This window comes from Channa argus, chromosome 4, assembly GCF_033026475.1.
Source record: "Channa argus isolate prfri chromosome 4, Channa argus male v1.0, whole genome shotgun sequence".
Taxonomy (NCBI): Eukaryota; Metazoa; Chordata; class Actinopteri; order Anabantiformes; family Channidae; genus Channa; species Channa argus.
In genome coordinates, this window is record NC_090200.1 from 3,253,443 (window position 1) to 3,266,098 (window position 12,656).

General features: G+C 40.7%; 3 protein-coding genes across 3 annotated transcripts in view; 2 read left to right on the forward strand and 1 right to left on the reverse strand.

The window, feature by feature from the left end:
• The window catches only part of aox6 (aldehyde oxidase 6), a 28,324-nt gene extending 15,848 nt beyond the window's left edge, over positions 1 to 12,476 (forward strand). Inside the window, exon 35 of the mRNA XM_067500763.1 lies at positions 12,338 to 12,476. Coding sequence (XP_067356864.1) covers positions 12,338 to 12,343 — 6 coding nt within the window. The 3' untranslated portion in view covers positions 12,344 to 12,476. The remainder of the gene's footprint in view (positions 1 to 12,337) is intronic.
• bzw1a (basic leucine zipper and W2 domains 1a) lies at positions 383 to 7,156 on the forward strand. Its single transcript, XM_067500769.1, has 12 exons — positions 383 to 529; positions 2,129 to 2,202; positions 2,344 to 2,520; positions 2,853 to 2,947; positions 3,093 to 3,158; positions 3,651 to 3,786; positions 3,911 to 4,020; positions 4,114 to 4,284; positions 4,982 to 5,128; positions 5,593 to 5,731; positions 5,867 to 5,989; positions 6,447 to 7,156. Exons 2-12 carry the CDS (start codon positions 2,139 to 2,141, stop codon positions 6,476 to 6,478), a joined length of 1,260 nt encoding a protein of 419 aa, XP_067356870.1. The 5' UTR covers positions 383 to 529; positions 2,129 to 2,138; the 3' UTR covers positions 6,479 to 7,156.
• On the reverse strand, positions 8,030 to 11,175 carry si:ch211-246m6.4 (transcription factor 15). Its single transcript, XM_067500771.1, has 2 exons — positions 10,234 to 11,175; positions 8,030 to 9,737 (listed from the first exon to the last, which is right to left on the reverse strand). Exons 1-2 carry the CDS (start codon positions 10,780 to 10,782, stop codon positions 9,702 to 9,704), a joined length of 585 nt encoding a protein of 194 aa, XP_067356872.1. The 5' UTR covers positions 10,783 to 11,175; the 3' UTR covers positions 8,030 to 9,701.
• Positions 12,477 to 12,656: the final 180 nt, after the last annotated feature.

Consider the following 12,656-nt stretch of genomic DNA (forward strand, 5'->3'; position numbering starts at 1 on the left):
TAACCACTCCACCATCAGCCAAGTGGCTCTTCGTTTTAAAATCCTGGGAGGTACAAACACACCAAAGCAGTACAGGGAAAAAGGGAGGGGACATCAAATAACCAAAATAAAACCAAACTAAGGAAGGAAACCAAAACATGTTCTAACTAAAATGTAAAGCAACAATTGTCTTTTAATTTCATGTTCATGTATTGAAAAACTGCTGTTCAATAGTGAAAACTATGGCAAACAAATATGTCCTTTTAAATAATTAAAGATAATGCATCATAAAATAAAAATGCTATACACTTTGCTATTTTGGTATTTGATTTATAAAATGAACGTATAATATATTTGGACATATCTACACATCTCTTTACACAAATACGCTATTTTTTTTAAACGGAAATCCCCGCTAAATAGCGCATGCGCAGCGGGTGGAGCCTGCGGAGGTCCTGACGGGAAGGTCTTTTTGTTTGGGCTGCTGAAAGACTCGACACTCTGTTTGGTTCACCTGGTTCATAACCGTTTTTTATCTGCATTAATTTCGGTGAGTATGCGTAGTTCTACTTTTCGGTGTTGTCTCCCCTTGTCGATATCCTTGTGAAGGCTCGAATATGTGTGGCTTTCAGAGTGGAAAATAACGTTTTTAACCCTGGAATGTTGCCATTCTGGGCGCCGCTGGAGGGCGAATTCTGGTTTCCTCCAGTTTGGAGGGCTAGCTTAGCATTAGCCGCAAACTTTCAGACTAAGCTTATCGCGATATTAAATAAATGCTGCTAATGACATTTTGATAGTGAGGTGAGTTGTAAGAAAGTGTGGCTCGTCGTGGTGTTTCTCGCCGTTTAAACAGCTGATTTAATAAGAATTCAAGTATGATTAGCTAGACAGACAGCTAGCGGGCCCGGCTAATCAACCATGGCTCGGCGCATGGTGAGGCCTAGAGTTAGCTGATGCTAACATATAATTAGCCAGCTGTTGTGTGGGGGGAAAAAAAACCTTTATGTCTAAAGCTATTTTTAAAAACCGTAAGCCCTTCGACGAAGAACTTCCCGCATCAGTCACATTTCGTGTCTTTGATCAGATACAAAATTAAAACACCTGGCTGATTTTTCACCCACCACCTCCATTGTACGTACGTACGTACTCGCAATGTCTTTGTTTTGCATTGCTTTTTTTTTTTCTTGGTTATCTTGGAAGCTCTGCCGGCAGTTTCTCACTGGTAGAAAGTGAATGTGTATTAACGCCAAAACCAATATTTGGCTTTATTATACGTCATAGTAGTTATAAAGGTTTAAAATCTCTGAAAACAGCCAATCATCAGGGAGGGGATTTAAAAGGCTCACGACATTAACATAGTGGTTGTAGCCTTTATGTTTTGCATCTGAGAATGAGCATCACTTTTTTTTTCAGTGGGTTGGTTGCACAGGAGGCTTTTAATTGTCTCTACTGGTCTTGAGTCTCTTGTCCTGTATGAGGGTTTAAAGACTTTGCATCAAATTGCATGTGTTAACTTGCAGGATGAACTTTGTTTTAAAGTTTGGCCTTTTTCAAAGACTACACTAAGCACTTGGATCAGCAAAATTCAGTCTCCCCTTTACATTGTGTGGGGAAACAAACCTATGGTCAGTCCTAAGCGATTTACAATCTTTAAATTTGTCTTACATTGATTTGAAAGAAAATTGTTAGCTGAAGCCATCTGGCTTACAAAGTCCTGTAGCTTTTAGAAAATTATACTCGGATGAGTTTTTTGTTGGCCTTGTGGTGTCTATACTACAATACTACATTTGGTGCTTTGGCAGTTGATTGTAAACATGATTTTGCTCAGTGTAACGTGGTGGCTATTGAGTGTGTTAATAATTTAGAGACATGTATGGGACTGTACTAGTTAGTTGGAACAGTTCCATCTTGTTCCATGCTTTTTTTTTTTTGGCACAATACCCAATGTACATTTTTGGCAACAGGCTCAAAGCATTATCAAACTTGAGTAATCTAATAGTGACACTGAAACTCACTGACATGGATCTTAGCCAATTTAACAGCCAAACTATGACACAATGTAATAGGAACATTGTGTACTCTTCACTCTTGTGGAAAAGTGTAATCTGCACACCTTCAGTAAATATTAACTGTCTGGTTTTACTTTCAGGGTGTCTTTTATGAATAATCAAAAGCAGCAAAAGCCAACGCTAACCGGCCAGCGTTTCAAAACGAGGAAAAGAGGTCAGTATTGGTCATTGTTTTGCATGTTAAACTATTGTTCCATTGCCTGTTTTTGTTTTTTTTTTATTATTATTATTATTTGGCAATTATTTATTATTTGTTTTTTGTCTATTTCTAAATCCACTGTCCACTTTGTCACAGATGAAAAGGAGAGATTTGACCCTACTCAGTTTCAAGAAAGTATCGTACAAGGCCTGAATCAAACTGGAACTGATTTGGAAGCGGTTGCAAAGTTCCTCGATGCCTCTGGAGCCAAGCTTGACTACCGCCGGTATGCAGAGACACTCTTTGACATTCTGGTGGCTGGCGGAATGCTGGGTAAGTCCTCGTTTTTAAAAAATAACTTATTTAGATGTGTGCATGCTTTCATCGATGTCTTATGAAAAGAACCGTGATCAGCAGACCACTTTATTAATTACATTTTTTGGGGGGTGGTCTTTACAGCTTATCCTGTGAGTTCTGGGTTGCCGCGCCAGATCATTTTGTTCGCATGTTGATTTGGCAATATTTCACCAGTAAAATGATCCTGTAATTTTGTTAGTGTGTATTGCATAAATATGAGCCAGCATGTTTAATGGGCATTAAAATGTCTATGGAATCTGTCAGCTTCCGTTTTTAAATGTATGTGGTTGTCTTGTTCTGTTGTACAGCCCCAGGTGGGACTCTATCTGACGACATGACCCGCACTGAGTTCTGCCTTTTCACGGCACAAGAAGACCTGGAGACAATGCAAGCATATGCTCAGGTAGGCACAGCGACCAGCTACAATTTGTATCATTTGTGAGAGCTTGGTAAATATCAACTTTTGGACATTTGCTGTAAAATTAAATAAATATCTTGATTTCTAACATGTTTTGAGTAATTGTGTATGTGTCTTCTCCTCCACAAAGGTTTTTAACAAGCTGATCAGGCGTTACAAGTACCTAGAGAAGGGTTTTGAAGAGGAGATCAAAAAAGTGAGTGTTTTTAGTGGGAGTCTGTACACATTTCAAACAAATGACATTTTTGAGTGCCCTCAATGTTTGCAGCTCACAGCTCCGTAGGATTGGCACGTGTGAAACAATGTAGTTCCGAGGGCATTACTGTACATTTTTACAGCTAGAACAGCTTTGACTTGGTAGCACAGGTTAGCAGGATGATCCTGTTTCAATATTAATGTTTTATGCTGAATTCATTTAGTCAGAACAAGGTTAAAATCAAACTTCAGTCAACACAGGATCAGCTGTTCAGTGCTTTTATCACAGATCTTCTCAGCAGTTCATGTGTGTTCATTGTGTCACAAGGAAGCAATAACAGGTTGTTTGCCAGGTGTAAATGTATAGTTAAATCTACACTGGCAGAGTTTTAAACAGCCTGAATTTCTCCTTAGTCAAATTAGTGTTACAGGATTTTTCATCCCCTGTACTGTTTAACACAGCAAATCTGTATTTGTTTCTTGTCTTGTGTAGTTGCTGTTGTTTCTAAAGGGGTTCACGGAGTCTGAGCGCAACAAACTGGCCATGTTGACTGGCATCCTGCTGGCTAATGGCAACATATCAGCCTCCATCCTAAACAGCCTCTTCAATGAAAACCTCGTAAAAGAGGGTGAGTACAAGATTGGAAATAATTAATCCAAAAATGTCAGTTTTTTTTTTTTTTTTAGTGAAACTGTTTTCTACTGCTTACGGTCATTGTGGAATGTAAGACGTAAACTTGTCTTCCTCTCTAGGAGTATCTGCAGCCTTTGCCGTCAAGCTGTTCAAGTCATGGATCAATGAAAGGGACATCAACTCTGTTGCTGGCAGTCTTCGCAAAGTCGGCATGGACAATAGGCTGATGGTAAATTAGTTTGAGGTCATGTTTATCGTGGTTTTCTGTTCATGCATATGCTGAATATTTGTTATTCAACCCTGAACTCGTTTTGCGCTACAGGAACTCTTTCCGGCCAACAAACGGAGCTGCGAGCATTTTTCTAAGTACTTTACAGACGCCGGGCTGAAGGAGCTCTCCGACTTTGCCCGCAACCAGCAATCCATCGGTGCCCGCAAGGAGCTGCAAAAGGAGCTCCAGGAGCAGATGGCGCGTGGTGACCCTCAGAAGGAGGTGAGACACCTTTTTTTTGTTTTTTGGTTTGTTTGTTTGTTTTAGATTCATGGACTAACACAATAACTACTGCAGATGTTAAGTGCAGACATTCATCTGAATTTTTTTCTGATGGAAAGCTTCTTGTAACAAATACCGTGGTTGCATCAGATAACAATTTTGAAGTTGTTCAGTGTAGGTTTGAACTAATGGAGGCATTGTCACTCTTTTTCATTGTAGACTTGAGACTAGTTGTTGTCCTGGTTCCTTTTTACTGACAGATATTTCTGTCTTTTTGTTGACACTTCTCCTTTGCCTTGGCCTGACACACCAGCAGTTCATGCAGTAACTGCTGAATGGCACAGTGAGTCATGACAGTGAATACCAATTAGCAGTTTGCTTATATTAATGGAGGCCTGATAATTTTGAGACTGTTTTCAAGGCAACTTTCAGTCACTGGCTAAATCTCGTAACTGCGTTACGTGCAAACAAGGAAACAGCTCCCAGCCTACAGTAGTAATAAACCGAGCCCTGTGCCACTTGTAATGGCTGAAATGACCGACTTCTTCCCCGTGCAGCTGTGTAGGAAGTGTGCGGATGTAAAATCACTGTATTGGAACTTTCACAGTTCATCCAGGAGAATCTGGGTGATGCATGTTTGAAGTGACACTTAAAAGTTGGAGGTCACACAAACTCTTTGCCTCCCGTTTTGTCTCAGATCATCGCCTTTACCAAGGAGGAGATGAAAAAGGCCAACGTCTCTGAGCAGGGCATGATTGGCATCATCTGGACCAGCGTGATGAGCTGCGTGGAATGGAACAAGAAGGAAGAGCTGGTGACAGAACAAGCCATCAAACACTTGAAGGTATGCAGCACCTATAAATAAGGAGTCGCACCACAGCGACTGCAGGTTCTGGCATAGCTGAAATATTGGAGTTGTTCAGTGCTGTGGATTATTGTTCACCTAGCAGTTTTTAGTATGAATTGGAAGAAACCCTGAAAATTAAAATTACTAGGTTCATGTATGTTTCACTCTAAGTGTATCTCTGTGCACTTTTGGTTGCACAATGCAAACCTGTACTATGAGAGCTGAAGTGTCTCACATGTGGTAAAGGGATCATCTCCAGCATAAAACTGCGCTCTTTTACAAACAGAAATGCTGTTGCTCTAATTAAAATCTTGATTGTGCTGCAGAGGCATGAGTCTTAGTGCAGCACGCTGTAACGCTCACGCTCATGACTTCGTCAAAAAGATAAAAGCATTTCCGCCCACGAAAAGGGCTTGTTTTCCTCTGGGGTTAACTTCAATGCTGTTTGTTTGGTCTTGCAGCAATACAGCCCTCTGCTGAAAGCCTTCACCTCCCAGGGTCTGTCCGAGCTCAGCCTGCTGGTGAAGATCCAGGAGTACTGCTATGACAACATCCACTTCATGAAGGCCTTTCAGAAGATTGTGGTGCTTCTCTACAAAGGTTGGTAATTTGGCCACATCACCCAAAAACAATCAGTGTATAAATGAGTGTAATAAGAAGTGCAACACTTCAAAATGGCCTCTGTAGGCTGAGTCGTGCCCTGCTACACCTACTAACTGTTCTGTTCTTACACAGCGGATGTATTGAGTGAAGAGGCCATACTGAAGTGGTACACTGAAGCCCACCTTGCCAAGGGGAAAAGCGTTTTCCTCGAGCAGATGAGAAAATTTGTTGAGTGGCTTAAAAATGCAGAGGAAGGTAAATACAAAACCCCTTCATCGTTAGGCATGAAATCTCTCTTAGAGCAGGTATTTTGAGTTGTAGCAGGAAAACATAAAAGTGACTCTCTTTATCACTTAGGAGGCAGAAATGTTAGTCATGGCTGTTTTTATAGAACTTCCTCTGCCAGTGGTTAAAAAAAGTAAACTAATTATAGAATATGTCCACTTCTTCTCTTTTTTTTTTTCTAAGCTTTTGCTTGGATTAATTCTTATAAAATAAATTACATTTCCATATTGGACTGTTGGGTCACAGAAAATTATAATGGGATCACCATTTGCATTTTATAAGGTTTTGTTTGTTTTAGTTTTTTGCTTAAATGATTTATTGAAAATGTTGATGCATTACATTTGAACATTGAATTTAAGCTAGATAACGAGCTGTTTCACAAAATGTGGTTCGAAATATTAATCGGCTGCATTTATTTTCTCTCCAGAGTCAGAATCGGATGAAGAGGAGGCAGACTAAAACCTCCATTGACAGATGAGCTGCTTTTTTTTTTTTTTTTTCTTTTCTTTTTAATAAGTAGCAGCAGGAACAGTAGAATGTCTTTCCCCTTCTTTCTTCACCTCCTGTTACTTTAAACCCCCACACGCACCTTTACACCTCTCCAAAACATTTCAATGTTATTTAAACAAAACAAAAAAGGGCTCAGTCCTTATTCGTGTTTAGGTGTTGCGGCATAAAGTGGAAGTCGAAAGTGACGAGGTCTCAGATTTTTATTTTATCTTTCTTGTTTTTGGCATAATTTGGTATCGTTGTAATGCCTTGTGCGATTTGGATACAAAAACATTCCATGTGATCTCGATGGCCGCTGCTTGTGTGAATCTCAACCAGGGTTTGGTAACAATTCGAGTTTGCCTTTATTGCAATGCGACAACGAGGCCGTCAAAAAATTTTCATGCAGTTTTGCCGAAGTTCGTTTCTACCCCCTTTGACTTATTTCGCCCAGCTCCTGTTCGGTCCCAGACTTCGCCTTTCTTGACTTTTGGGTAAATCTGTACTGCGTGTCGAGGTCTTTGGTCAGTTCATCAGGACACGCTCCCTCTGTAAGATGCCTCGCCAGCTAACTGATTATTGATTGCTACTTTCTTTAATCTGATAAACTGACTTTTTTATGAAATAAAGATTATTGAAATGGTTAAACTGTTTTCTGGCAATTTATTTAAAGCTTTGACTCATTAGGTTTTATTAGATGCAAAAGCACAACTGCACTTAAGACATAACATTTAATTTCTCACTTTAATATTGACAAGTTGTAATTAACGAACAACCGAAAGGAAAAGTGGTTGTGACTTAAAAGATGTCTGTTTAAACCATAATTAAATATTTAAAGTTGTTCAACATAAATGATGTAAAGGGTCTGAAATGTATGGAAGTCTATTTTTACCAGGTATAATATTGAAGAGGCAGGTGCAAAGTCACTCTGAGATCCTTGAGAATGGGCTTACTGTTTAAACTAAGCTCATTCTCATTCTCATCCCGAACATGTTGGTACTTGCTGTGGGGTCTACTTCTCAATCTCTTTTCACTGGAACTGACGAGGGACAAAATTCAATCCTTACTCTGTACAAAAATGTCTTCAAGTGTTTGTACAGTAATAGAAGGAAATAAGCAAACGAAGTGCACGTTTGAAATATCCACTCGATTTCACTAATGAAACTGAGTGTTTGTATTTACACCAGAGTGTTTAGTATAAGCACATCTGTCAAACTTTGAAACTTTTGCAGCATCTGGCTTCTGTTGAACTGAGCCTAGTAAGAAGTATGAAGTGGCTCATTTTGTAATACTTGAGTCAAATCTTTAATCATAATTAAAAGTTGTTACTAAAAACAGCGTTGGTGATAGAAAAGTTTCTCTCCAGGCCTGTTAAAGATCTGCATTAATACAAAGATGTCTTAGATTTGAAGTTTTAGGTTTAATTTTTACTGCAATTTGTTGTTTGTTTTTTCATGAGTATTAATTGTGGAGTTGCAGAAAGTGAATCCAAACACTTGAGAGATGGACAAAGGACGACCTGCTTGTTTCTTTTTATTGTACAAAAATACATTTCTCTTCGAGCAGCGACTCAGTATTTGCGATGTGCAAAGGACAGTACACATTCAAGTACGTCTCCATGCAGTTGTTACACATTAGATTTAGAGGTAGGCCTTCCTCTTTAAAATGGCTTTGAGGTAGTGTGTAACATTTCTCTGCATTTTATCCATGTGCACTAATAACATCAAGGGATTCCTACATTGTAAAGACTTATACTATTGTAAAGACTTATACTTTTTTTTTTTTCAAATAAGTGCAAATCTGCAGCTTAATGCATCCATGCAAAACATGTTTCATGTTTTCAAAGTGATACAGAAATTGTGCAACAATGCAAAAGTAAACATTTGATCACGCTGCTTATACAGACATTTCCTCTTGAATGGAGGCCAAAGTCAAACCTTAAGTCAAAAAGCTGAACAACACAATCACCGTTGGGATTTGTTTGCAATTTGATCTTCAAATTGCAAACAAATCACTTGTCTCTGTGGCTTTGAAGGTGGTTGGTGATGGAGGAGGACGCTAACTTTACTAGCATGGTTTGGAATCTCAAATGTCAGATTTCCACCAGTATAGTATGTTAACCTCATCACCAACTAGGAGTCAAAACACTGAATCAACCAGAGAAGAAAATTCCCTTCTAAGTTGTTATAGCAGTATATGAAATTAAGTAAAATTAAACCTTAAAGCAGATGAAACATTTCTCACAGTTTGTGTATTTTCTCGTGTTTGCTGCCACAAAACGTTTGCCCTTAGAACTAGTAATCACAGAAATCTGATGTCTTACCTGCACATAGAAAGATTTCCCAGTGGAGGGAAATGTCAACATGACCCTTGTTTTTACGTTGTCCTTTACTTAGATGCGAGCCACTGAACTGTGATGTCAGAACTAATGCTGTCAGAAATGTGACTCCAAGTTCATACAGTGAAGGATTAGGTTTACTGTAAAAATACAATAATTAAATGACCTAACTTTTCCCTCAGAATTCTGTCTTTAGTCTCAACTTTCACCGGGGAAAAGTCTTAATTCTGAGTTTAAAGTCAGGATTCTGAGGGGTTTTTGCCAATGCCCCCAATCCTCCACCGCGAACTGTGGACTCACCCTCACTTAAAAACGGGTTCTGGGAGTTGAGCAGCCTTTTAATGAACCAAAATATTGAACCGTTTAGAGTCAGAACCATGCGTTGGTGGTGTTGTCCATCCCCATGCTCAGCACTTGGCCACAGAGCAGCTAAAAGCCCTTTTAAAGAACTCAAATTCCTCAGTTGTGAGAATTCTGACAGCACTTGGAGGCAACATCAATGCTGCTCAACTGACAGCAACCGCTGCATTAGCTGCTCTATGTAGCTCGTTTTTTTTTTCCCTTTTTTTTTTTTTTTTAAGAGCGTGAGGGAGGAGGGGTCGATGGGTAGTGGGGGATTTGTACTATTCGTGGGACTGAAATAGCCCCCGTCAGGTGCAACTTTACACCTCGGCTCAGGTTACAGTCCAACCAAAACACGGGTTCAGGAGCGCACACATGTAACAAAGTGCTTTTCAGTGTTAAGTCTGTCTAATCCAAAAATAAATATATTTATATATGTACAAAGTCCTACAGGTGTGTTTTCCCCCACCTATCCACAGTAAACAGCATCAAGGTGGAGTCAGCCGCTTGGCTTCACACAGCAGCTGAGTGTTTTCCTCCATCTCTGAGCTGTGGAGGCAAACAGTCATTTTTATCACACAGTTCAGTGTTCACTTAACTTTTCTGCCCAACACACAGGAAAAGTACTTGGTTTGTAGTTTTGCAGATGTAATTTGTCTACGTTCTGAGCCTGAAAGATGTTTTTTTTTGTCCCTCTCTCTAATCTCTAACTGCCAAACACCAGCTACTGTAAACACGTTTAATCCGCTGCTACATGTGTAACTGGGATCAAATTCATTGGGTAACGATCACTACCGTCATGTCATATTAATATCCACTGACATTTTCAATACTTACACTTTTTTAAATTTAAAACTTTTTAGGAACCTTTTATTTTTATCAGCACCCGTTAAAATCCCTGCAACCCTATTTCTGCGTGATTAATGTGGTTTGGGTTATGGACACGGACTGTGCCAGACTTGTAGCTCTAACGGAAACTAAGGATTTGCATTAGTTGTACTCTGTTTTTTGCACTTTGCTTCTCAGTGACCTAAAAGTCACTCACCAGTTTCCTCTGGTTGCTGAGGCAGAAAGTGCATATGGGCCGCAGCGAGGTCGCGCTGAGCGCGGCGCGGCCGTGCAGGATGCTCTGGTAGCGCAGGCAGGGCTGTCCGTCCCGACAGTCCTCCCCCAGCAGCAGCACGTTGGCCAAGTGGGAGATGTAGCTGGAGGCCAGGCGCAGGGTCTCTATCTTGGACAGTTTCCTGTCAGCGGGCTCGGTAGGAATGAGCGTGCGGAGCGCCGTGAAGGCGGTGTTCACGCTGTGCGTCCTGTCCCTCTCCCGCGCGTTGGCCGCCTGCCTCTGCTTGTTGACGCCGGGAAGACGCGCGTCTCCGCTGCTTCGTCCGCTGCCGTGCATGCGTCTTGTCCTCCGTCTCGTCGCCCCAGCGCGTGAACCAGCGGCCGACGCAGCGTCCTCTGCAGCCTCCTGGGGCTCGCGTCGCGGGCTGCAGCCGCCGGTGGACTTTCCGTCGGAGCAGTCGCTGCCGCTGTCCATGTCGTCCAGGTCGGAGCCGAAGCCGTCGGGCTGCGCGGTGCTGGCTGTGGACTTCATGCTGACTCTGGTCTGCTCTGTGTGGAGCTGCTGGGGCCGTGCGGGCGGTCAGCGGCTGCACATCACTTTATCCTGAGGGTGAAAATAGCACCGGGGGCGAGCAGCTGCCGCCGATCCGGTGAACGGTATGCTGAACGCCGGCGGTCAACATACCACGTCTAATGAATGACGGCTCCTTTCTGGGTCGCCAACCGCCGCGGAAAGGGGAGGACAGGTGGAGCGCGGAGGGAGGGGAGGAGGGGGGCACCTGTTGTGGTCTGATACAGGTTTAAATTAGGGTCGACCATGTGGTGCTTTCCTCAGGCCCGATACTGGAAGTTTCATGTCGATGATTGTTATTTACAAACGGTTTCTGATTGGATTGAACTAAACCATTTATTTATGATTTAGTTTAATTACATTTGCAAATTAAAAAAGTCAAACAGTAAATGTGAATGGGGATATGTTATCTGTTTAAACTAAATTCTATTAAAATTGGAAAATAAACAATCAACATAGCTAATATAAATAAGCAAGTACACATCATGAACCAAACAGTATCAATAACTTAAAAAAAGTCAGTAATGTGTTTACCCAAACAATATTACGATAAACCATAAAGAGTTGGTAAACAAGACAAATGAATTGTGTGTGTGTGTGTATGTGTCTGTTTATATATGTGTGTGTATGTGTCCTGCACTTCCTTGTAAATTAAAAGTTTACTGTTTAATATTTAATGAAAACTTGATAAACTGAAATCATCTTACAACTCTGTGAATTTTCTAATTGGTATTTTTTGAAAACAAAGTATAAACATCTGTATGAGAGTGATAAAAATATGGCAAAGGACGCTTGATGTAGTTGTGGAGGATCAAACTGTACTTTACTGTGGTTCAAAAAAAATAAAAATCCACAGGAGAACCTGCAGTTACACATTTTACTGGAGAGTGAACCATCATTTGCGAAGACATAATTTAAACCACATGAAATTTCAAATATAGCCTTCGTCAATTCATTCTCATTTTCCAATGAAAAATAAAGATCCAAATGTTTTTTTTTTCTTGTTTAATAGTTGATGATATTCCATCCGGATTTTATGTCGTTATTTATTCTTTCAATTTCTTTGTAGAACATAAAACACGGCATCTTTATAAATTCATTTGTAAACGTCCATATGATCAGTGATTTTAGCTTAACTTAAAATAAATATGCACAGGAGCAAACTTTTTCATCACGGAAACTGCAGAATCCGTCTAATGATTTATGTCGACAATCATTAACATGGGGACAAAGAAATGATCTGTGCCCTTGTTTTTATGTCAATCAAAAAAATATAACTGAGAGTTTGGAACCTGGGGTTGTTTTGAGTTTAAATGTGGAAACTGTACAGACTGTAATCAGTATTTTGTGGAGCTCGTCTGGAACTAGAGGAAAAGGCTGAACACACGCTGAACCACTGCCCAGAAAGACGAGTCTGAGTTTGCTGCTTCAACCCAAACACTAACTTCTCTCCCTCGAACTTCACTGCTGTGCGTTACTAATATCTACTGTTTGTGTTGTGTCTGTCGGCGTCCAGGGCTGAGGAGGAGGATAACTTTGCTGCTTTGGCCGATGGCTGAGCCTCCATTGAGTGAACAGTCCAGGTGGACCTGTCTGTCCAGTTCCTTCTGTGCCCACCACGATGGACACCCCCTCCCTTCCTGCTCCAACTTGCCCAGGCCCATCTTTGGGGGTGGATATAAATATCTGTAGGTGTGTGTTGCTGTAAAGACTCACAGGCCAGTACCTTTGAGATTATTAAGTTAAAGTTACTGATGCCGTATTGTACTTTGTTATTATGATTTAATAACCTGCTCGTGCCGTTAACGCACAGTTTTCTCTGCACTTCACTGCAG